The following is a 25,443-nucleotide window of genomic DNA, read 5'->3' on the forward strand; positions in this document are numbered from 1 at the left end:
CCAACTTACCTGAAATTGTAAAGTCACCTCATGACTTCTATGGTGTCATTTTCATAAAAGAAGTTCATTTGAGGGCAAAGAAATATTATTATGCGCTCTAGTAGACCATATTTTATTTTCACTGAAATTTGAAGGAATTTTTCAAATTCAGAAGATGATAATAAAGTTGACTGCACGCTAAGGGGATTTCTTTAAACTCTGTTTCATAACGCTCCATGCTGTAATGTCAACAAGCTTTGTGGATGGCGTAGCCACCAGGCGCTACCAATATAGATTCATAAATTATAACCCTATGCTACTGTACTAATGTGTGCATACACTGCAAAGCCCAAAACAATCTAAAACGAAATAAAATCTATACAAGTTCTCAAAGGTTCCTCCACACTCCAAGGGATCGGCTGGCATCCCCCCACCCCCCACTGGGTGTGTTCACCCCGCTTTGGAGACCACTGTGCTGAGACCCTAGGACCCAGTATTTGTGTGTGTGCGTGTGTTTAAATGCAAATCACTTGCCTTGTTTACTTCCTTGAGAAGTGCAAGCTGCTCCTTTGAAAATGCAGCAGAGAGCCAGGTAACGAGTTGGAACAGGCCCCAGAAAATGTGCCACAGGAAAAAAACCTAATGCAAACTTCAGCAGTTTTCTGGGCAATTTATCCAGGCCAAATAATTACTCTTATCTTCCTCTCCCCCCACCCATTTAAATAATCGCTTCATCTCCTTCAGTATGAAACCAAACCAAACAAAAACCACCCCCAAATTTAAATCTTATTTTCCTAGACCAGCAATAATTGCAGCCTTGTCTTATCTTGTTCTGGCAATTCTACAGCTTGCACTGAGCGTCACGCAGCCGCTTACGTCGGGCCTGAGCCAGCTGAAGTGTGGCCTATGGAGCATCTCGGTGAACTGAGGCCTGCCTGGGAAAGTCGAGGGCTCTGAGGGGAAAGAGAGGGTACAGTTCACCCTCCGAGACCGTGGAAAGGGAATATACAGCTCGGGGATCAGTATACGTGTTGCTGCCTGCTTTGAGCTGGTGCTGGGAATAACAGGGCCTTTGCATCCCGCCACCAGTCTGTGTACTGGGGCCTGGGCTCTGCAAAGGCAACAAGAAAGACCAAGAGATTCACTTATGTCTCTGCTCACGGAGGCTCCCGAGTGGGCTGAGGGAATCTGTTTCCAAGTTTCCCACGAGCACCTCAAACACATGGCCTCACTCCCTCATCCCAAACTATGGAAAGGAGAAGGCAGTTAGGCACCTAACACCTCCCCTTGGGTCAAAGCCGTGGACAGACAGGTTTGGGGGCTCGGGGAGCCCCTAGCCAGGAGACTCAGGGGCCGTGGAAGTTGACACGTGGAGGACAAAGGGTGTATTTGAACCTGCTGCTTCTGATGGCAGGTACCTTCTCCCCCAGATTGGCTTTTCAAACTCTGGGTGAGCATCAGGATCACCTGGGAAGCTCCTGAAAATAAACTCGTGGGCCCTATCTCACTCTAACCAGGCAAACAGGGCTCTCGAGCACGGACCCCGAAGATCTGATGGCCAGCTGAAACCACGGCCTCCCTGTGCATGTTAGTCACGTGGAAGAGTGCGCAGCTACCCGGGCAGGCGTATGTGTCTGCCACACAGTCATTCCCCTGGCATAGTTCAGAGGTGCTGGGAACACTTTTCTGAGCACGTTCACCTTTTCTTTCCTGGGTTCTTTTTCTTTTGCTTCTCCCTTGTAGCTGCCATATACATGACTTGTCTGGGGGACAAGCAGAGCTCAGTAGGCTTCTCTCTCACCACACATTTCTAGCTGAGGAAACTCAAGGTTTGGACCGGCTAATCCCCAAGGTTCCCTGTAGCTCGAACACCTCATAGTTGTATTTATCAGAATCTCCATCTTCCAGACTCTTGGTTCCATGCCCTTCTCCCCGGTACCTTTTTGGCTTGTCTTTTCACTTAGAGGCCACGTACCACTTCACCAACTCCCTTGGGATGTTTGATCTTTTGTTGTTGCTGTTGATTTGTTTAAAAAATCAAGTTCTAAGTTCCATTTGTAGGCTGTAGCTTTCAAACCTTAAGTGAACAAAAAGTAGGGAAATCTAATCACTTGTTACAGAGGAACTACCATGAATGTCCTATTTTATTTTTTAATTTTTTTAAAAAGATTTTATTTATTTATTCATGAGAGACACACACAGAGAGGCAGAGACACAGGCAGAGGGAGAAGGAGGCTCCATGCAGGAACCCGAGTGGGACTCGATCCTGGGTCTCCAGGATCAGGCCCTGGGCTGAAGGCGGCGCTAAAGCACTGAGCCACCCGGGCTGCCCCTGAATGTCCTATTTTAAAGAAAGGTATGCTGTGTTTCCCCAATGCTATACTTAGAAAAATGATTTCTCTATCATCAATATTCCTATGCCAGGTGGAAAATCCAGAAGGAAGAGGCAGATAGGCTTTCTAATTTGCAGACAGAATCAGCGCTATTTTCATTTTAAATTCATGGTGTGCTGGTGAAGGTGGGCAAGTCAGTGGAAGATGACCAAACATGACAAGGTCAACTATCCACCTGTCCCAACAGCCTTCCATCCCAGACATATGTACATATTGAGAGCCAACAGCGAACGCTTGGGATACACAAGGGAGCAAACCTGACATGGTCCTTGCCCAGGTGGGTCCTCTACTCATGGGGAAGGATGGCATCAAGCTAGCTGGCATGTGAATATGTGCATCATTATAATCTGTGTTAGGGACCCTGAAGGAAAATCCAGGGCATATTACATGCTGGGGGTCCAGGCATGAAGGATATGTGTATCTGGGAAGACTTCCTAGAAGAAGCGAGTCCTGAAGTTAGATGAGTAAAAAGAGGAAGCCCAGAAGGAAGGGAAGACCATCCTGTGGGCAGGGGACCCGGGGAGTGGGTACATCTCTAAGCAGTTGCTGCAGGTGCTGTGTTCTCCGAGGAGCGTGGAGGTTACAGCGCAGCCCCCCAAGCCTGTACGAGCCGCCTGTCTTAACACCCTCTCCCCGAAGCTGTAGGCAAAGAATGTGAGCTTCCCTTGCAAAAAGTGCAGCCTGGCCTGTGTCAGCCTCCGTGCGTTAACGTCCTATTCTGTGAAGCTCTGATTCCAATCAGATATGGGCTCTTCCCATTTTAGTACTAGTTGCAAGTTCACATACTTGGTGCTCCCTGTTCTTTGCATAAGGCTCTAATTCGATTCACCAGAAAAAAAAAATCTAGCTTAGGCACAAACCAAGACAGAGTTTCCCACCTAGGGCAGCTTGACTCAACCAGAAAAGGTACTTCTAGATACGGCAATACAAGCCCTCGTTGCCCAAACACTTCTGGAAACTAAGGGCCGACACTTTATCAGTTATTCAATCCAAACAAAACACAAGAGCTCCTGTCCTTTTTTTTTTTCCCATATGTAGATTAATATCCACCCCCCGAAGGTGCTAACTCTTCCAGAAGACTGTAATTCAGGTTCTCACACCTCATGATCCTTCCACCAGCAAAGAATCAAACACCAGTATCACTTACAGAATCGTAAGATCCAGTTTGGTGCTTCTTTCCTTTTGAAAGACGAGGTCCTTTATTCCTTCTTAAATTCTAATCACCCAAAAGTTCTTTAAGATTTTTCCGTTCTGGTGATTCCAAAAATGTTAGAACTGATTCCCTTGATGTCAAAGGAAGCCGGATACAGGCCTGCTGATTGATGTGCTAAACAAACTCTTCCGAGCTGGGCCTTGACAATTGCAGGTTTGGCAAGACAATCATTACTTCCAGTTTTGTTTTTGTTAAAATACAAAAAGGGGAGAGACAGGCTCCTAACCACTTAAGAGGTATCACCCAATCCATGCCCTGTCATATTAAAACTCTTCTTCCTCTCTTCATGTTAAAAGAGAAGAGTCACTTTCTCAGGAGGCTAGATTTTTTTTTCCCCTGAAAAATCTCATTTTTACAAAGATGAACTATAATTATTTGTACTTGAGAAAGGAATACATGCTTTTTTGAAGCCGCTAATAACAAAACAGTTACCACTTATTTTGTCGGAGGGCTCTGGAGTTCTCAAATGTTACCTTGGGTCCAAATCACCTGGAAAGCTGGGTAAACAACGTTGCTGGCTGCCAACCTCAGAGTTTCTGACTCAGCAGGTCCAGGGTGGGACCTGAGGATCTGTGTTTCTAACAACTTTCCAGGTGATACCGCTGCTTCTGGTCTGGGGAACACACCTTGAGAACCACTGCTCTAGAGACAGCTTTATGATCAAGAAATATGTACTTAGGGGCACCTGGGTGGCTCAGTTAAATGTCCAACTCTTGATTTTGGCTCAGGTCATGATCTCCAGGTCATGAGATCAAGCCCTATGTTGGGCTTTGCTCTGCATGAGATTTTCTCTGTCCCTTTCCCCCTACCCCTCCTTACACATGCTTCCTCCCCCTCCCCCCATTCTCTATCAAAAAAAGAAATATGTACTGAGTATTTTTTTTTAATTTTTATTTATTTATGATAGTCACACAGAGAGAGAGAGGCAGAGACACAGGCAGAGGGAGAAGCAGGCTCCATGCACCGGGAGCCCGATGTGGGATTCGATCCCGGGTCTCCAGGATCACGCCCCGGGCCAAAGGCAGGCGCTTAACCGCTGCGCCACCCAGGGATCCCCTGAGTAAGTATGAAAGACAAAGTTCTCCAGGGGATATTGGGAGCCCAAAGAGATATACCTAACTTCAAAAGTTTACAAACTTTAAGTAGTATTTTCTTTCTTCCCCCAAGGAGATAAGCAGCAACAAGTAAATAGAGAACAGCAGATGCTAAATGCCCAGGGAACAGTGATCAGTGGATTTGAGAGAGAGCATGATGCTGATGGATGTTTCAAGCAGAGGGTGGCCTTGGAGATAACTCTGAACTTGATCTGGTCCTTGAGAGAAAGGTTAGTGCTTAGATAACCAGAGATGAGGGCACATGCGTAATGCCTCAAAGCAAAACATCTCAATTGCTTTCAACACTGACTCTCCTTTCTATGGGGATGTTGGCATGCAGCAGAGGAATTACGGCTTGTGTCCTACGTAGGTTTCCACACTCAGCTGCATTACACCATCTGGGTTCCAAGTGTGCAAAACCTGCAACTGAGTGGAGGCTCCCTCAGTTGGCCACAAGGACCAGAGGGAATTACTCATCCTGATTCTTCTATCAGCAGCAAGGCCAGATCTTGCAGCACTGCAATGCCCCACAGCATGATACCCTAAATGGTGGAAGCAGCAGGGGCCAATTTCTCCAAAGAGTAGATGGAGATGGGCCCAGGCAAGATGAGTGTTGGGGGCAAGAGGAATTTGGGGAGCAAGAGGAGTGAAGCATAAGAGTCAGAGGCTCTCAGACTCGGGCTTATACCTCAAGGACATACGAGGACTAGGTGAGCACCAAGGGACAGATCAGAAGTGGTCAAGGAATGACAAGAGATCACGGGAGAGTCCTTCCTCTTTTCAGCCTATTATATCCCAGACCTGCTACCATCCTAAACTGACAGAGATGCTGATGGCACCATGGTCTTGCCCTTGAAACATTCATGTCTAATGAGGAAGATAGAAGAATGAAGAGGTAAATTATGAAAACAGGATGGTAAGCACGGTGGCAGACGTCTATTCACAGTGTTATGCAAGTGCAGAGCACAGACCAAGTAACTCTGAAGGGGGTCAGGGAAAGGTTTACTTATGGGGAAGACTGACGTTTGGGCTGGGCTGACAAATATCTTCCAAGTAGAAAGAGCTGGTACAAAGTAGTGGAGAGTTCTGGAGCAACTGGGGGATGTAGAGCTAACAGTGCTAGGAGATGGCTCTGTGCGTGCATGTGGCATGTGTGTGTGTGTGTGTGTGTGTGTGTGTAGGGCTCCTGGGAGCATGTACGGACGTCAGTGCAGGCAGGCTGGAGCTGATGGCGTTCCATGTTAAGGAGTTTAACTCAGAGTGACTGAGGGTCACTGAATGATTTTATTCCATTAAGTGGCATGGCCAGATTCTTGTTTCCAAATTGTCATTGCAGAGCACAAGACAAAGTAGAGAAGAAAAACTTGAGAAAGAATGGCCAATCGTGTGGACCAGGACCACAGCCTGCATGGGGGTAGGGCTAGACTGAGCTAGCCAAGACCAAATTGGCAGTCTTTGTACTGAATATGGGGGGGGGGGGCGGTGAGCAGTGGAAGGTGGAGAGAGAGCCCTGCCATTGAAGCCAGACCCCTCAGGGATGGTTGACACTTATGCAAGTGACCATGGAATTTCACTGTCCCATTCCCATTCCCTTTCTCCTGCCTCTACTCCTCAAATTTGATATTCACCATATGGTTTTATTCTAAGCACGCCTGGACATTTTTGAAAGGAAAATCTCATTGCTGTCTACTGTGGCCATGAAAAATAAATCCTAAGGGTGCTCATCACAGATCCTCAGCATTTGTATTATATTTATTCAGCTAAGTGCTTACAGCATACTGTGACTTACAGGTGCAGAAATAGTCAATGTCTGAGTGGAGTTTGGCAGCAGGTTTAATCATTATCATCTGTGAAATAGAAGGCTTTGTAACTTGATTGAACAGTACCAGGTTTCTTTCATTTAAATGATTCATTAGCATTAAAAAATGATAAAACAGAGAGTCTTGGATTATAAACACAGAACTGAAAAATAGATTTTTGTTTTTGTTTTTGCAAGAGTTCACTACCTTTACAAGGCACAGCAAGGGAGACCCTGGGCACATTGTGAAATCCAGAAAATACTTCGTGCCAGCTGCCCACTTGCAGGTCCTGCAGGGCTGTGTCTCAGGCTCAGGTCTTCTAGTTGAAACCAGAGCTCAAGAGCATGGTAACACATGATTGGCGTTGTGGCATTACTGGAGATCCAGGAAGAAGCCCAGGTGTCCACTCCTCTGGGAGTGCTCTGGGGGGAGGCAGAGCAGAAGGCGAAGTGGGTGAGGTGGTGTCTGAGGCTCAGAGAAGGGAGAGCTGTCATGGATAATGCATTTGGAATTTTTTTTTTTTTTTTTTAAATTTTTTTTTGATTTTTATTTATGATAGTCACAGAGAGAGAGAGGCAGAGACACAGGCTGAGGGAGAAGCAGGCTCCATGCACCGGGAGCCCGACGTGGGACTCGATCCCGGGTCTCCAGGATCGCGCCCTGGGCCAAAGGCAGGCGCCAAACCGCTGCGCCACCCAGGGATCCCTGCATTTGGAATTTGCCGATGAAAGCCTGGGGTGACATGATGGGGAATCCCTACTATACTGCACTGAAACACACACTTCTGGAGAATTAACGCTGAGTTTCCCTAACAAATTATGTTATCACATAATGCACTGATGTGCCAACAGTACAATAAACATATGAAACAATATAGGATTAATTGGTAAACTTTTTAAAAAATATAATGTTATTGGTGATGATGGGAACTGGCCACTGCCAAATGTCTAAATAGCATAAATAATTTCTCCAGAGAAAACCTTCGACTAAGCAATTCTGCTTCAAGCTACTTAAGGAAATAAGAAAATTTAAAAAATGCGCAGAGATATATATGGATGAAGATATTCTATACAATATTCTTTATAATTTTGAAAAAATCAAATATACATACGATTGATGAAAATGTAATTTCTGGTTAGAAAATTGGTGAAATAAGATATGGCACTTCTATGTTATGGAATATTAGCCATTATAAATCATGTTTCAGAGCCTCCTTTAATGACATGGGGAAAATGTTCATGATTATATCACTGAGATCATACCAAGTTTTAAAAGTAAATATAGGATCAATTAAAGGGGCATCTGGGTGGCTCAGAGGTTGAGCGTCTGCCTTTGGCTCAGGTCGTGATCCTGAGGTCCTGGGATTGAGTCCTGCGTTAGGTTCCCTGCATGGAGTCTGCTTCTCCCTCTGCCTATGTCTCTGCCTCTCTCTCTGTGTCTCTCATGAATAAATAAATAAAATCTTAAAAAAAAAATACATGTGTGCTGGGGTGCCAGGGTGGCATGGTCAGTTAAGTGTCTGACTTTTGGTTTCAGCTCAGGTCATGATTTCAGAGTTGTGGGATGGAACCCTGTGTCAGGATCCACACTAAGTGTGGAATCTGCTTGAGACTCTCTCTCCCTCTGCCCCTCCCCATACCTAGCACCCCCTTTCCCTGCCGCCACATACCCCCACCCCCTGCACACACGGACACTCTCTCATTCTTTCTCAAGTAAATATATCTTTTAAAAAATACATGTGTATTTTAATTTAATGCAACCCTATCTACTAATTTAATGCAACCCTATCAGAATACCAACAGCATTTTTCACAGAACTAGAACAAACAATCCTAAAACTTGTATGGAGCCACAAAACACTTTGAATAGACAAAGCAATCTTGAAGAAAAAATCTGGAGGTATCACAATCCCAGATTTCAAGATAATACTACAAAGCTATAGTGATCAAACAGTATGGTACTGGCACAAAAATAAGATAGATCAATGGAACAGAATAGAGAGCCCAGAAACGAGCCCATGACTATATGGTCAATTAGTTAATGACAAAGGAGGCCAAAATATGCAATGGGGAAAAGACACCACTTCAACAAGTGGTGTTGGGAAAACTGGACAGCAACATGCAAAAGAATGAAGCTGGACCGCTTTCTTACACCATAAACACACACACAAACTTTGTGGTTAAGGACCTAAATGTGAGACCTGAAGCCATAAAAATCTGAAAGAGCACAGGCAGTAATTTCTCTGACATCAGTCTTAGTAATATTTTTCTAGACATGTCTCCGGTGACAAGGGAAACAAAAGCAAAAATGAACTATTGGGACTTCATCAAAATAAAAAGCTTCTGCACAGCAAAGGAAGCAACAAACAAAACGAAAAGACAACCCATTGAATAGGAGAAGATATTTGCAGATGATATATAGTCAATAAAGGGTTAATATCCAAACTATACAACGAATTTACACAACTCAACACCAAAACCACAAGTAATCTAATTAAAAATGGGCAGAAGACATGAACAGGCATTTCTCCAAAGACATCCAGATGGCCAACAGACACATGAAAAGATGCTCAACATCATTTATCGTTAGGGAAATGCAAATCAAAACCACAATGAAGTATTACCTAACACCTGTCAGAATTGCTGAAATCAAAACACAAGAAACAGCAAGTGTTGGTGAGGATGTGGAGAAAAAAGAAATCCTCCTCCACTGTTGGCGGGAATGCAAACTGGAGCAGCCACTCTGGAAAAACAGTATGGCTATTCCTCAAAAGGTTAAAAATAGAGCTACCATATAATCCAGTAATTCCACTACTAGGTATTTACCCAAAGAATTCAAAAACACTAATTCAAAAAAATATATGCACCCCTATGTTTACTGCAGCATTATTAACAATGGTCACATTATGAAAGCAGCTGAGTGTTGCTGCTTAGATAGCTGAATGGATAAAGAACACACACACCCTGGAATATTATTCAGCCGTAAAAAAGAATGAAGTCTTGTCATTTGTAATGACAACGGACGGACCTAGAGTATTATGCTAAGTGAAAGAAGACAGAGAAAGACACATCCTGTACGGTTTCACTCATATGTGGAATTTAAGAAACCAAATAAATGAACAAAGGAAAAAAGAGACAAACTAAAAGCAAACTCTTAACTATAGAGAACAAACTGATGGTTACCAGAGGGGAGGTGGGTAGATGGGAGAATCAGGTGAAGGGGATGAAGAGTGTACACTTACCACAATGAGCACCTAGTAATGTACAGAAATGTTGAAGCACTATAGTATAAACTGTAGGTTAACTATACTAGAATTTTTAAAAATACAAATATTCTTAAGGAAAAATATCAAATAGAAAGTCGTAACAAAATGTTAAATATGGGGGATCCCTGGGTGGCTCAGTGGTTTAGTGCTGCCTTAGGCCCAGGGCGTGATCCCGGAGACTACGGATCGAGTCCCACATCAGGCTCCCTGCATGGAGTCTGTGTCTCTCTCTCTCTGCCTATGTCTCTGCCTCTCTCTGTGTGTGTCTCTCATGGATAAATAAATAAAATCTTGAAAAAATAAAAATAAAATAAAATGTTAAATATGGCTATCTTTGACTAGAAGGATTGTGGGTGATTTATATTGTCTTACGCATTTTTTTTGAGAAAAAACCATTTATATAGTGAAAATAGTATTGTAATAAAAAATCATTTAAATTATAACAAATAAATTATAAATTTGTAAAAATAAATATGGCTAAAATATATAACATAACGTATTTAATATCTATAAAGGCTCATTTATTAAAGCATTTAGTATAAAATGTTTGCAATTCAATAATTGCTTGCTTTTTTTTAAGAGACTATGAGTTATGAATTTTTTATTTTATTTTACTTCTTTATTTGAAAGACAGAGAATGTGCCTGCATGCACGAGTAGGGCGGAGGGGCAGTGGGGGAAGCAGGCTCCCCGCTGAGCTGGGAGCTGGAAGTGGGGCTCCAGCCCAGGACCCCGGGATCACCACCAGAGCAGAAGGCAGATGCTTAACGGAGTCACCTAGGTGCCCCATGAATTATGAATTTTTGAAAACGCGTATGACCGTAAGCTCTCGACAAGCCCGACGGTGTCACCTACAGGGCTCCGGGCTTTACCAGAGGGGGTGCAGATGTGCTGCAGACCCTTCCTCTTTGTAAGCTCCTGAGATTGCTTAGTGCTCGGTGGCAAACTGGCTGAGCTGTCCTAGGAGCCCCCTGAGCAGGCCAAGCTCTGCAGAGTGGGCATGAGGGGGGGCGCCTGGGATGGAGCCGGGCTGGAGAGCTGCTAGTGATGGAAGCCTGGCGGGCAGGGCGAAATATGGGAGGCATGCTGCAGCTGAGCAGCCCGTGGTGGGACTGCACCTCCTCCGAACCCCTTCTTGTGCCCCAGATAACAAGGAGCCGAGGGGGCACTGCTGTGGCACCGTAGAGAATGGAGGCCTCCAGTGCTGGGAGGTCACGGGGAGGCAGGGCAGGGTAGGTAGGAGCGAGAGAGGTGGCCTGCAGGAGACATTTGACGCTCAGGCCTGTTCAAGGCTTATTCGAGGACGGTCCCTGTAGGTTAAGGGGACTAGGATGTGGATAGTAATATAAAGGCCCCTTAAGACTGCCATGGGGTGGTTAGCTGTGGGCCTTGAAGTAATCATAATTTTTCTGGTGGATAAATCCAGTTAATTTGGGTGTCATTTTCATTAGCGTTCAATGAAACACTTGTTGGGTTGTTTGTTTTTAAATTCATTTTGTTATTTAGAACTCAGCACCAGATGTAGTGGCTAAACTCTAGGGATTCACTGGGAACCCAATCCAGTCGTCATGTTACCTCATGGAATTTAGAGTTGGCTGGGAGAAAACAGATCTTAATTAAATAATCACAAACCCTAATGTGAGAGAGCGGGACACCCGGCTTGCGAATGGGCATCTTCGTTTCAGTAAAGCGATTCAAAAATGGGTGATGTTGAGAAGGGCAAGAAGATTTTTGTTCAGAAGTGGAAAAGGGAGGGATCCCTGGGTGGCGCCGCGGTTTGGCGCCTGCCTTTGGCTCAGGGCACGATCCTGGAGACCCAGGATCGAATCCCACGTCGGGCTCCCGGCATGGAGACTGCTTCTCCCTCTGCCTGTGTCTCTGCCTCTCTCTCTCTCTCTCTCTGTGTGTGTGACTGTCATAAATAAATAAAAAAAATTTAAAAAGAAAAAAAAAAAAGAAGTGGAAAAGGGAGGCAAGCACAAGGCTGGGCCAACTCTCCATGGTTGATTTGGGCGAAAGACAGGTCAGTCCCCTGAATTTTCTTACACCGATGCCAACAAGAACAAAGGCATCACCTGGGGAGAGGAGACCCTGAAGGAGTATTTGGAGAATCCCAAGAAGTACATCCCGGGAACAAAAATGATCTTTGCTGGCATTAAGAAGACCCGGGAAAGAACTGACTTAATAGCTTATCTCAAAAAAGCTACTGAGGGGTAATAGTTGGCCATCGCCTTATTTATTACAAAACAAAAATGTCTCATGACTTTTTTTTTTGTGTGCCATATTTATTTAAATTGATCTCATTGACCAGAATTCAGATCATGAGTGACTGATAGAATGTTTCTCTGGGACAGTCCTGATTTAAATAAGATTGGCTTGCGGCTAAATGAATATGATCAGCTTTTTGAACTTTGATGGTAATTCTGGTTCAGCTGTCACTGCTGTCACTGTTTTCCCCTTCTAAAAATATGATTGGAGTTGATTAGGGATGTTCCGCTTTTCACAGAGATGGTAAATGCCACCTCTAAACTTACAGATTGGTTTTATATTTAGATTTATATAACTGGTTATATTAATATATTTAAATACCAAGGAAATCCCTTCACTGTCTCAGAACACCAAGACTCAGCTGTGTTTCAAGTTGCGTTCCCTAGCCTGTTGTTAAAGGCAATGGCTGAAGATAAGCTGGCAGTGTCCACTTTATCTTTTTGGTCTTAACTATGCCAATTTAATTAAAATTCCTTGCATCGAAAAAAAAACAAATCCAAATATGACAAGCAGTTCACAGAGAGCCACTTAGTCACACTATCAGAGCTAAGAGATTTAATGTATATGGGTATATTCAGGAAGTTTCTATGAGGCAGTAACACTTTGGGGGATCCCAAAGGCAGATAGAAGGCCTTTTATTCAGGCAGAGGATTCCAGAGAGAGAGAATAATAGCATTTGCAAAGGTCTTGTGGCAAAAAACACATGCAGTCATCATGAAGGACTGCAGGAAGGGTAGGGTGGTGGTTGCTTAGGAGTGATGAACTCAGTGAGAAGTAAGGTTCAAGAAATAAGCAGGAGTCAGGGAAGCAGTGTAGGCCCCCCAAATTAGTTTGGTCTCTACCCTTAATAAAAGTAAGAGAAACCACTGAATGGTGTCATAGTACAAAGAGATGGGAATAATCACACAGTTATTTTTAAACTGTTCGCCTTAACTTCGTTCAGTTCTGGTTTATTTGCTTTATGGGTTAGTGTTCCGAGAAAATTCTCCTTTGAAGGTAAAGCAGCTAGAAAAATCTTTCAAATCAACAATGGGTTTATACAATGCCTCTGGGCAAATTACAAAAAGGTATCTCTTCTTTAAGATGCTTTCCTTCCTTGATTGGAAAACTGTCCTAATATGTTGATTTTGCTAGAGCAAAACTCTTCACTGCCATCTTTCAGGAAACTGTCATAATAAATACAAAAGACTATTTTTATGGTTCAAACAGTGCTTCCTTCAACGCAGCACTCTGTGCAGTCCACACCCACACGACCGTACTCAGTGGCCCTGGATCTCCACTGATCAAAACAGAAAGGAGAAAAGCAACTTTTTCTTCTTTGAAATAAGATAGCATATTGTATAAATGTGATAAAACATGCAGTTTTGGGTCTTTAAGTCCTAACTATGACCAAAACTCATTTTCCAATGCTTACCCACTCTGCCTAGGTGTAGTGCTGGTGGGAGAGAGTAAGTGGCTCCAGATGGCAGATGGAAGATACCCTCCCCATGGCTGGTTGGATGGAGACCAAGAACTGGCAAGAATTTACACCAGAAATGCCACATCTGGCAGACCTGGGATCCAAAGAGGGACCCAGAAGCCACACTGCAATCACCGTTAACCGAAAGCCCTCGTGACTCCGTGCCAGGCAGCCCATGAGGAAAGCCCACGAGGGCATGAGACACCCGGGCCGTGTCAGAAGAACCACAGGCCACGCGAGGGGCCTGGCTTCGGAAAACATACCCACACAGCTTGGCCTGAACGGGCTTTGTGTTATTGCAACACTCCACTCTCGACCAGAATCTCTCGGGCTCAGTTTGAATTCACAACCAATAGTTGTCAAACGCTGCATCCGAAAGCAGCAGTGAGATCCTTGTATATATGAGCTACTACACACCCTAGAAATTGATATACACTCTGAACTTAAATACACAGCTGTGCCCTCATCCCATTTCCAGCTTCAATGTTTTTTCTTTAATGAAAATCATTGCCCTCACAGATTTGTCTGGAAGATCCTGACCAAAAAAAAAAAAAAAAAAAAAAAAGATGAAAAGAATGCCCTGTGGTCCTCTCCCATCCGGGGCTCTATCCTACTACCTTCAGCTAGTACCTCCGACCCCACCATCGACATCCTCAGGCACACATGGCTTTGGCAGAGCAGCTAGGGAAAGCAGAGGTGCACTTACTGCCCCCTGGACGGAAGATGAGCTGTCTTCTTCCCCGTCTGGCTCCTGGTCTTCGTTGTCGGTCCAAGAGGACACGTCCTCTACTGAACTGGTCAGATCAGGTAAACTCTTAGATGTCAACCTCAGGAGGTCTTCGGCGGAGGTTTCCTACGGGGACACAATGAAAGAGTCATGCATTACCCCATGGATGTTGGTCAAGGTCAAGGAAAACCCAGCAGGGTCAGCCGGGAGTGCTCACACGCCCTGAACTCAAAGACCCCATGGAATGTATTATGTTCCACATTTCCAGGTTGGCCAGGTTACCTCACATATTAGGGCAGTAGACCCAATGTAAACCCAAAGCAATTTTTTTTTTTTTTTTTTTTTGCTGAAAAAAATCTGTGTTTCTTAGATATTTCTACAGGCAATCCAAATTCCCTCCACTTCAGAATCTCTAATACCTTCTCCTGCCTTGCGTTCCAGGTACAATCTAAACCTCCCCATTGGCAGGCCAACATCTTAGGGCCCAGGGCCCCAAACACACCTCCCTCCATTCTCTCCTCCAACCCACACCTTCCACGCCAGCCGTACTGACCTTCCATCGCGCCAGGCTCTCCCCTGCCCTGCTCCCATGTCTACCAGCAGCTCCCTCTGTCCAGCGAGCTCAGCTTCCCAGCTCCGCTTGAACACCCTCCCCTGGAAGCCTTCCTGGACCGTCTCAGGAGGCATTCCACTTGTCTTTCCCTTCTTCCCGAATGTCCTTTACTGTTTTCTTTCATCGCCCTGCACGTATGTCTAACTCTACCTGTCTCTCCTGCTTATCTGAGCGCTCCTCCAAGTAAAGGCCATTTCTACTGTGCGCCGTGTCCCCAGGCCCGGCACAGAGCTCTAGTATCCATGTGCTCCTCCCCCTCACTGCTCATCTCACGAGCATATGTTCACCAGAAAGAGATTAGACTGTTGATTGAATCACGACGCCAAAGTGGAGCCTGATAACGTCTCTTCAAAGAAAACAGCCCTTGAACAATTTTTAAAGGTCAACAAAATACATGGAATCAGACTCCATTAAGATTAGACTCTAAAGAGGACTCCACCGTCGTCCTTCCTTCCTCCGCACAGACGAGGCCACAGGGGTCAGTGGGATGCAGGCGAGGTCACCGATGCCACATGACAATCGCACACACAGAGGAGGCGCACGCTGCCACCCAGAACTCTCCAGGGAAATGCCACAGCACAGGAGGCGGGGGAGCAGGGCTGTGGCTGATGTGAGGCCAGAAAGGAGAGAAATGTGTCCTCCTCTCCTCCCACACCAGTCATTTCTACAAGCAAGGAAGCCTATGGAAAGTTTTGATCATCCTATTCCTCAGGGCTTGACAGAGAGGAGAATAGAAGACACGCATCTTAAACAACAGGTGTTACAGACTCCTAGTAAGTGGGCGCCCCGCGACACTGACATTTGTGACTAATTTGATGTGCAGCCCACCTGGGAGGCATCTGAAGCTCATTCATGGCAGGTCAGTAATTGTGGATACTATACAGTTGGACCTTACCTAAGGGAAGGAAAGAGCTCTGAAGCAAAAAGTGAGTTCAGCCCTCTTTTGCAAGGTCAGCTCTGCTAGACCATAAACGGAAATGAGATTTTTAAAAAGATGTAGGACAAAAAATGAAGGTCCCAACTGGTGAGTAAATTGCACAACAGCCCCAAGATAGAATACTTCATGGTCAGGGACGCCTGGTGGCTCAGTGGTTGAGCATCTGCCTTCGGCTCAATCATGATCCCAGGGTCCTAGGATCGAGTCCAGCATCCGCCTCCCTGCAGAGAACCTGCTCCTCCCTCTGCCTGTGTCTCTGCCTCTCTCTCTCTCTCTCTCTGTGTGTCTCTCATAAATAAATAAATGCAATCTAAAAAAAAAATACTCCATAGCCATTAACAACAGTGCTACAGAAATGTACTTTCTGTATGCACCAAGATTCTTACAGCATGCTACTTGGCGCAAAAGCAGATGAAAAATAGTATTCCCATTTTAATAATGGTTGTAACAATAAACTAGATGTCGTAATATGTGATAACCATAAAGGCAAACATTTCTCCAAGTGCTTCTTGCAACCAGCTGCATTGTTTGGGCTGTTCATATTTCATTTAATCTTCCTGACATTCCATGGAGTAGTTATGATTCTCATTGTCCAGGTGAGAAAACTGAGGTTTAAAAAATTGTAGCAAAAAAAATAAAAATAAAAAAATTTAAAAATTAAAAAAAATTTAAAAATGTAGCAACTCGTTCAAGATCCGCAGCTTTTAAGGGGCTGTGCGGGCTCTGAAGTCCAGGCGGCTCTGCCTCCAGGGGCATTCTGACTCCGTGTGTTTGAGCCCATTAAAAAAACATGCCTGGAAGGACAGACCAGGTAATGGATAGAACTACTGGGGGTATTTGAAAATTTTATCTTCCTTTTCTTCTAGGTTTTCTACATTAGACATAGTAAGTGGATAGTACTTGTTGATAAAAACAGAGAGTGATAGAGAGAGAAATCTATGTTGATATGCAGGTACTTCTGGGAATATCAAAACACACAACACACTTGGATATTCTGATTTCATTCATTAGACAAAAACCTATAAGCTCGTCTGTATGAACAAACAACATATTTGGTTTTTTTTTTATTTTTATTTATTTATGATAGTCACAGAGAGAGAGAGAGAGAGAGAGAGAGGCAGAGACACAGGCAGAAAGAAGCAGGCTCCATGCACCGGGAGCCCGATGTGGGATTCGATCCCGGGTCTCCAGGATCGCGCCCTGGGCCAAAGGCAGGGCGCCAAACCGCTGCGCCACCCAGGGATCCCCAAACAACATATTTGTATGGAGACATGAGATGCTCTGTCCTGAAGAAAGTAACTGCGTTATGTTTTCAAAACAATGTCCTAAAGTTTGGTGACAAAGTGACTATTTTCTACAATGATAATTTATATTTTTTTCTTTTTATTCAGCAAATCAAAAGCTCTTTCCCCTCCTCTTCCTCTCTTTAAATACAATGACAAAACAAAGACTCTGGATTACTTGCTCTTTTTGGATAATGAAGAGGACCAGATGCCAAGAGGTGTGGAAAGATGGATTTTCTTCTCTCCTACATGGATGAGCATCTTGGATGGTGGAGATTAAGTTTAGGAACAAACAGTGGGCAGCTGCTATAGCAACGTATTGCCTAGTTATAAATGGAGCCTATGGGAAGAACTGAAGGGTATCATTCCTCCGCGGTCTCGGTCATCTTTAGGCCTGTCGTTCAGTACAGATGGCCAAGAGCAAGAGCTTGACAACCGAAACATCCATTCCTGGGCTCCAGACTGCTTCTCAGTCCTACAAAGACCCGGTGAGTGTCCCTAAATGTCAAAGCCCCTCGCAGGAACACATTACCCTTCTCTAATGCCATTGGCTCTGTGTCCTTTATGTCTTAAATGACTAAGAGGCAGCTTGGTTGACAGGAAGAAGCACGAAACTGTGAAGCCTTAGGGACCCATGATGAAACCTGCTTCTGCCTCCTACTGCTTGTGTGGCCTCTGGGTAAATTAATAAACTACTCAGATTTTTAACTTCATCTTTTGAATGAAAAGAACCAACATCTCTCTCATGGGATTTCAAGAATTAAACGAGACCATAAGTAAAAAGCTCCTGGCACCCACTGTGCCCTTTGTACCCTGGCACACGTTAGTGCCCTTTGAGTCAGCGAGTGAGACCACAGCTCACATATCATCCAGGAAACCAGCTTTCAAAACACCCTGTATGCTCCTCAATTATGCTTACCCACGAGTGGACCTTTTTTTAAATTATTTAAATTTTAGGTAGTGCAATATTAGGGTGCAATATTGGTTTCTAGAGTGGAATTCAGTGATCTATCGCTTACATACAACACCCAGTGATCAACACAAGTGTCCTTAACATCCGTCCCTCATCTAACCCATTCCCTGCCCACCTCCCTCCATCAACCCTTAGTTTGTTCTCTATACTTAAAAGACTTTTATGGCCTGTGTCTCTCTCTCCTTTTTTTCTTTTTTTTTTCCTTTTTTTCTTTTCCTCCTTTCCATATGCTCATCTATTTTCTTTCTCAAACTCCACATATGAATGAGATCATTTCATTTCACTTAGCATAATACATTCTAGCTCTATCCATGTTGTTGCAAATGGCAAGATTTCATTTTTTGATGGCTGAATAATATTCCATTACATATATACCACATTTTATCTATTCATCAGTTGATAAGACATTTGGGCTCTCTCTATAGTTTGGCTATTGTTGATAAACTCAATAGACAGTGTATTAACAATGCTATAAATATTGGTGCATGTATCCCTTAGAATCCGTATTTTTATATCTTTTGGGTAAACACCTAGTAGTGCAATCGCTGGATTGTAGGGTAGTCCTATTTTTAACATTTTGAGGAACCTCCATATTGTTTTCCAGAGTGGCTGCACCAGTTTGCATTCCCACTAACAGTGCAAGAAAGTTCCCCTTTCTCCACATCCTCGCCAACATCTGTTGTTTCCTGTGCTGTTAATTTTAGCCATCCTTACAGGTGTGAGGCGATACCTCATCATGATTTTGACTTGTATTTCCCTGATAAGGAGTGATGCTGAGCATCTTTTCATGTGTCTTTTTTTGGGGGAAAAGTGTCTATTCCATGTCTTCTGCTCATTTGTTAACTGGGTTATTTGTTTTTTGAGTATTGAGTTTGATAAGTTCTTTATAGATTTTGGATACTAGCCCTTTATCTGATACATCATTTGTAAATATCTTCTCTCATTCTACAGGCTACCTTTTAGTTTTGTTAATTGTTTCCTTTGCTGTGCAGATTTTTATCTTGATGAGGCCCCAATATTAGTTTTGCGTTTGTTTCTCTTGCCTGTGGTGATGTGTCTAGTAAGAAGTTCATCGAGCCGAGGCCAGAGAGGTTGCTGCCTATGTTCTCTTCTAGGATTTTGATGGTTTCCTCTCTCACATTAAGGTCTTTCATCCACTTTGAATTTATTTTTGTGTAAAGTGTAAGAAAGTGATGAGTGGACCTTTTTAATTTTTATTTTATGTTTTCTTTGTGTCCGTGTGTTTGTCTCCTGTGCTTGACTTAGAAGAGATTTTTCTCTTTCTCATCTTCCAAACTAGCAGAAGAAAGAAGTCAGCATAGAAATAAAGGTTGGGTGGCCATGGTATACTGCTTGTGCAGGAACCCCTCCATTCTTGAGCCACAGGCTGTGGCGGGGTAGGCTGTGCAAACATAGGACTCAGCGTGTGTGAGTGTTTAAGACCAGATGGTGCTTTTCAAACCTCAATACCTCTGGCTGAAAGGGGAACTTGCTTGTCCTTCCCTTGAAGCATTTCCCTTTTGTGCTCTGCTCTCCTTCCTGCCCCTAGTGAGAAGACACCAGGGTGCCCTGTGGTATCTCTGGGAGGGGAAGAGGGAGTGGAGACTGTCTCAACTCCTGCCTCTGGGGCCTCAATGCCAACCCTTCCTCCCAAGTCTGTGCCAAGGCTCTGTGTTCTTGTGGGAAGCCTAAGTGTCTGAGTTATGGGGTTGGGGTGAAAGGTGTAAAAGAAGGATTACAGATTTTCCAGGTAGTTCGAAATGTTCTAATTATTAAATACTCCAATAATAGGCAATAAACCTTGTAATCTAAGAGGAAAAATACAGAAAAACTTGTGGATGCTAAGTTCAAAAAAATAATAGGGATAATGAGGAAAGAATTACCCATTCTGGTAAGAGTGTATTGCTGCAAAGGGTTGAAGAGTGGAGTGGTTTCCCACCACTGCTTCCATGGACTAGAATGAAGCCCAGGGGCTCTCCTGCACTAGCTCCTAAGTCTGGTGGGTGCTTTTCTATCTTATCAGCAGCAGATGGGACAGCCAAGCAGAAGCAAGAGGACTCAGGTCCTTCTATTTCTGGTCACACAGCTGTGGAGGCCCGCAGCCTTTATCCAGGACTCTAAGGCTGGTGACGCCAGGGGACAAAGTGGATGCTGGGGGCATAAGACATTGGCATTATTTTAACACATTCCAGGGATGAGGGTACAAGAAGCACCAGCCTGAGCCCTCATGAAAAAAGAGGTGATAGCCAAAGGGAGGGGACAGACATTGGTTGTGCATCAAGAGCCAGGGTCCTGGAGCTGCAGACACATCTAGGCCTCTGAGAGATGGAAGCCAGCCACAGGAGCTTGGCCTCACTGTCTCATCAGGAAAATTGAGGAAGAAGGGGAGAGGGTGGCTGGACAAACAGGATTCACAGGGCGTCCTGTAGTGCCAACACTCTGTGAGGCCGTGAGACAGAACCAGGGCCTGTGGCCTGCCCATGGCTAGCCCTGAACCTTTCTTCCTTCGGGACCTGGCAGATGTGCAGCTCCACACCTCTCCTTCGTCCCTGCCAACCAGCGGGCTTCCAGGTCTCCTTTTTGGTTTCTCCCTGGGAGAGGTGCTACTCTCTCCACCTTGTCCTTCCATCCATCCTACCATTTCTCCCTTTTCCTTAGTCCTAGAACTGTTCTTCCATCTACTAAATATTTCATCCAGAGGCTACCCTTATGGGCTTGCCGTGTAGAATCATGGCCATCTAAATGGCCCAAGTAAATGTGCAAGTATGTGTGTGTGTGTGGCACAGAGAGGGCTCAAATCCAAATTCACCACCATCATGAAAAATATTAAACAAACAAAGAAACAAACTACCTACCTTGCTGGCTACCACCAGCTGAACCATTCCAGTGGCTGAGCGAAGAATGGCCACAGCTTCCTCATGGGAGAGCCCCACCAATAAGTGACCATTGATTACCAGCAGCTCGTCTCCTAAGGACAGTCTGCCATCCCTGAGGAAATGGAGATGGGAAAAAAATCCCTTGTCAAGATATTCTGGGCTTGAGAAGGGACATTTTCCTGGAGCTGGGGAGGGTCGCAAGAGGGCACAGTTAAAATCAGGCTAAGGAAAACATAGAGATGGCCAGCGACAGTTTGGGCTGGGATTCATCCTTTGGTCTGGCTGGGTCCTCTTGCCCACTTAGGGAGGCTCCATGACTTCACACGGTAGCCTGGTAGCAGGCAAGGTCTTAAGGTACCACTGTATCCTGCATCAACCTTAATGAAATGCCTCCCATCCAGGGGGAGACAATGACAGAGGATCTGAGACCCCAAGGTTTTTGGATAGTTGAGTCATTCTGTTCTCAATCCTAATGCCATCCTGTCCTCACAACTGAGCTGTCAGCTGAGTCATTGAGCTAAGCACGCCAAACAAAGGCATCAAGCTCAACAGAAAGCCTTGTCTAACCTGCTGCCCTCTCTCTCTAGGTGACACTGCCCTGGCCAGATTCCCTCTGCAGCCCTAGCATGTGTCTGTGGGTCCCCCCACCCCCACCCCCAACACACATGCAGAGTTATAGGACCTTGAGGATAAATCTCTCAGTGTCATTTTCATCCTACAGCCAAGCTTCATCAGAAGGATGAACACAAAACTAACCAAACAGACTGACCAATTTCCTGCTATTGCAGGCATCAGACCTGGTCTACAAATGTGTCCTGTTTCTTTATTTCCCCTAAAACAAATTACAGCTGACTTAGATCTTCCTTCCCACTGGGCTGGGGTTGCCTGCCCTAGGGTGGGTCGAGGGTCTGGGGTGGCACTGTGCCAGAGCATTGTGCAGGCCCCCTCAGTCATGATGGATCAGCAGTCCTGTGGGTTCCACTTGAACCTCCAATGGTCTGGTCTCCCAAGGTCCCAAAGGAGCTAGAGGTTTTACATCTCCATTGCTAAATATGGGATAGAAAATCAGGTGAGGGGGATGGACTCAAAACTCAGGGCTCCACCATGACCTCTGAAGGCTTTATATCAACACCCAGGGTGCTGCTTTGGGACCTGTGCCTGGCCCCAATATTCCCAGATTCACTCAGCTTTCTCTCCAACGTGTTGACTCTTCCCACCTTGCTTTTTTTCAGCAAATCAACCAGCTTCTCTCCACCCTTACCTCCTTCACTGGTTTCTTTCTCTCAGTCCTCTAGAGCATGCATCATAATCGTTTCCATGTATTTAAGCTTTCAGAGAAGACAGGAGGCACCAGAGACTTCTGATAGCCTCTGATTTCTGTCCTTCAAAAATCCCTAAAGCAGAGAAATGCTAAGAACTTTTCTAGTTTCTTGGAATGGAAAGAGACGGGGGATAAAAGCCCACAGAGAACAAACTGGAACCTCAAGGAGGTGTGTGGGTGGGCCACCGAGAAAGAGAGAGATTCAGAAGTAAAAAAGAACACAAAGTTCTGACCAGTGTCTGAATTTATTCAAGACCATCCCTACCTCCATCCCTTTTCTTATTTTCCTCTTCAGTTCCGTCTCTCTCATCCCCTGTTATTAACTAGAATGCCCGACCTATGAATTATAAACTCCAGAAGCACAGAGAGCACACACACAACTCCAGGCTAAGGGCGAAGAGAACATGGTGAAACCCACTAGAAAGAGCTCACACAGAAAACAGATCAGAACAGTCCTATATAAGTTCATCTCTGGGCACAGGAATTTCCTAATTGCCAACTTTCCAAAGACATGCTAGAACCTAAAACCTAGGATTAATGGGAAAATGGGTATCTGATGGGAGTTCCTCAAGGCATATCTCATGTGGGAAATTTAATGATGCTCTTCTGGATAATGACTAAGGTCTTAATCCTTACACAATGTCTGCCCCCCAGATAACTGACAAGTGCAGTTATTCTCACCTCTAGTTGTTAGCATCTTACTCTGTAGTCATGAGACTAGAACTGGGACATGAAACACATTGAATTTGTCCTCTCCTTAGTCTAACAACCTTTACTTCTGGCTCCTTCAACTCCACAAGATATATTTTTCAAAGTCCCCTGGGTCTGGGGCAGGCCAACACCACTCTGGTGTGCCCTATTGCCCTTATAACCAGGTTACCTGGACTGAACACCAAATTCCCAACTAGATTTACCTCACTCATCCGTGAAACTCTACCATTATACACCTACTGTATATGTGTGGGCACACAACATGCCTTGCCAATAGTAGACACCCTGTGTATATGGAAGCAATCAGTTAGCAAGGCAAAAACATGCTGTATATTTTGGGATAGTTACATCCTTGTAACTCCAAATGGACTTCTTGGCACATGCTCTGCCTAAGATCTATCATTCTTTCTACTTGAGATGATAGTTCAGATTAAAAAAGAAATTTTGAAGGATGAATTGTTCAGGTCACAAGGAGAAAAATTCACATTTACTTTTACATACATACAAGTGCGTGTAGAATCCTGATAGACCTGACACAGCACATGAACCGTGGGCACACTTAAAATCAATTACTTTCCCAAGTCATTAGCCACAATCTCACGGAGGTTAAGATGTCAGGAATGTGGTGTTCTGTCAAATAGCAGAGTCTCAATAGGTAACCACATATTACCAGTATCCCAAAAGGTAGGATAAATAACAATCACTTGAAACTCAAAACAGACCACAAAGAAATGCGATCTCTCCTGATTTGGAGGAGTCTGCAGGATCTCCAGCAATTAGCCACTTCCTGTGCCCAGAGGTGTGTTTAATTAGAACTGCTCATGCCTGATTTTCTTCCATGCTCCAGCACAGTCTTTATGAGCTGCAATTACCAGGGCTTTGACCAAATGGAAGAGTCCTACACCCGGAGGAAGGGAAGGGAGAGGATAAGGAGGCAGAGAAAAAGGGAGAGTTATCTAGTCACCTGTGTGCGGCACCTCCTTCCTTCACTTGAGTGACAACGATAGCGTGAGGTGAGCGCTTTGATCCTCGGCCTCCACTAACCTGAATTCCCAGCCCATCCGATTCTTTAAGCAGCTCCATCTTCCATATCCGGCCAACTTCCTCCTTGGAAGAAAAAGCGAGCACACTGTGAAGTATCTGGACAGACACATGGCATTGACACAGGAGAGTGGAGCTGCTGGGTCAAGCCAAATATTCATTAATTGTCAACAGGTATTACAGATGACCACAGAAAGAAAATGTTCTGTGTGCTGGAGCAAAGTCTCTAGCTGCCAATCCTCTAATAGAATGTTCTAGGATGATGGAAATGCTCTATGTTTGTACAATCCAACATGGAGTCACTAGCCACAACTGAGATGCTGAATTTTTTATTTCATTTAGTTTTAATTAAATTAAATGGCTACCTATGGCGAGTGGCTATAATAATGGACAGCAAGAGTGATTATCCAATTTCCTGACCAGGAATCTGTTAAGTAAATCTGCTTCTGCCTGAAACCCAGTTACCACTGTGTGTGTAAACACTGGCTGCGTCTGGCTTCCATTTCTTTTACACACAGCTACTAATTAATATAGGAAGATGAAAAGACGACAAAGTTAGGTCTTAGTTCTAGGAGAGTTCAACTAATTTCGGCCCAACTCTGCCACTTTACTTATGAATGTCCTTCTGTCTAAAACCCTTACTTTCCTCACCTCTAAAGGGGGGATAATTATTAATGCTTTCCGATTTGTCATTAGGATTAAATGAGATATTTATGGAAGCAGCAGTGCTTCTGGCAACTAGTAGAGACATAATAAATGTTGACTGGTAACCATATATTATTTATATATGCACAAATATATGTTAAAACCACCCTATTGTGATATACCCAATGGTATTGTAATAGCATCGCATAATGTGGAGTTGTCCAATCACTATTTTGTACACCCGAAGCTAACATAACATTGTATGTCAACTATACTTCATTAAAAAAAGAAAAACCATCATGTTGAATTGGATCTCAAACTTCCTTAGAACATAAAAATGAGACCTTAGGAGAACCTTAGACACTGAACTGTACAGTCTTTGAATACATTAAAACGTGTTTCAATCCTTACAAAAATCTAGTCTTCAAAAAAACTAATCATGTCTCTAAGTCCCCTGGACTACTGGTAGCTTCTCTGCTTTGGTTAATTCTCCACTTGACTCTCTGTTTTCCTCCAAGGATGCAAACATATGCCTGATACAAAATGCTTAAGTTCCTTCAGATACTTGGTTGTTCAGAGAAATGAAAGCAAAACCTTCCAAGGTGATTAATTTTGGGGGTCTTACTTTAGGCTCACTCCTGGAAGTTCTTGTTATCTCTCAGTCTATGGGTATGGATCACAATGCATTTCTCAATACATAAAACAAAAGCCATGTCCTTTCCTCATCCATCATGAAGGTCTAATAGAACCATTAAGGTCCACTATGGACAAAGCCATCCTCTTCCTAGAAATAGGCAACCTTCCCACTTAAGCTACTTGCAAAGGAGAAAGAATGTGAAACATTCAGA

The 25,443-nt window shown here is 44.3% G+C and overlaps 1 protein-coding gene across 6 annotated transcripts in view; it reads right to left on the bottom strand.

Annotated features, from left to right (window-relative positions):
- The window catches only part of PDZD2 (PDZ domain containing 2), a 358,446-nt gene that overhangs the window by 63,824 nt on the left and 269,179 nt on the right, over positions 1–25,443 (bottom strand). For 3 of the 6 annotated variants that reach the window (XM_077896341.1, XM_077896343.1, XM_077896344.1), the window contains 3 exons: positions 23,874–24,016; positions 20,857–20,989; positions 14,175–14,321 (listed from right to left, as the gene is read on the bottom strand). In XM_077896341.1, the coding sequence (XP_077752467.1) occupies positions 14,175–14,321; positions 20,857–20,989; positions 23,874–24,016 (423 nt within the window). Of the gene's footprint in view, positions 1–14,174; positions 14,322–14,748; positions 15,025–20,856; positions 20,990–23,873; positions 24,017–25,443 lie in introns of those variants that run through there. The other 3 variants (XM_077896346.1, XM_077896345.1, XM_077896342.1) reach the window with 3 other exon arrangements.

The sequence above is a fragment of the Canis aureus genome, chromosome 4 (genome assembly GCF_053574225.1).
Source record: "Canis aureus isolate CA01 chromosome 4, VMU_Caureus_v.1.0, whole genome shotgun sequence".
NCBI classification, from domain to species: domain Eukaryota; kingdom Metazoa; phylum Chordata; class Mammalia; order Carnivora; family Canidae; genus Canis; species Canis aureus.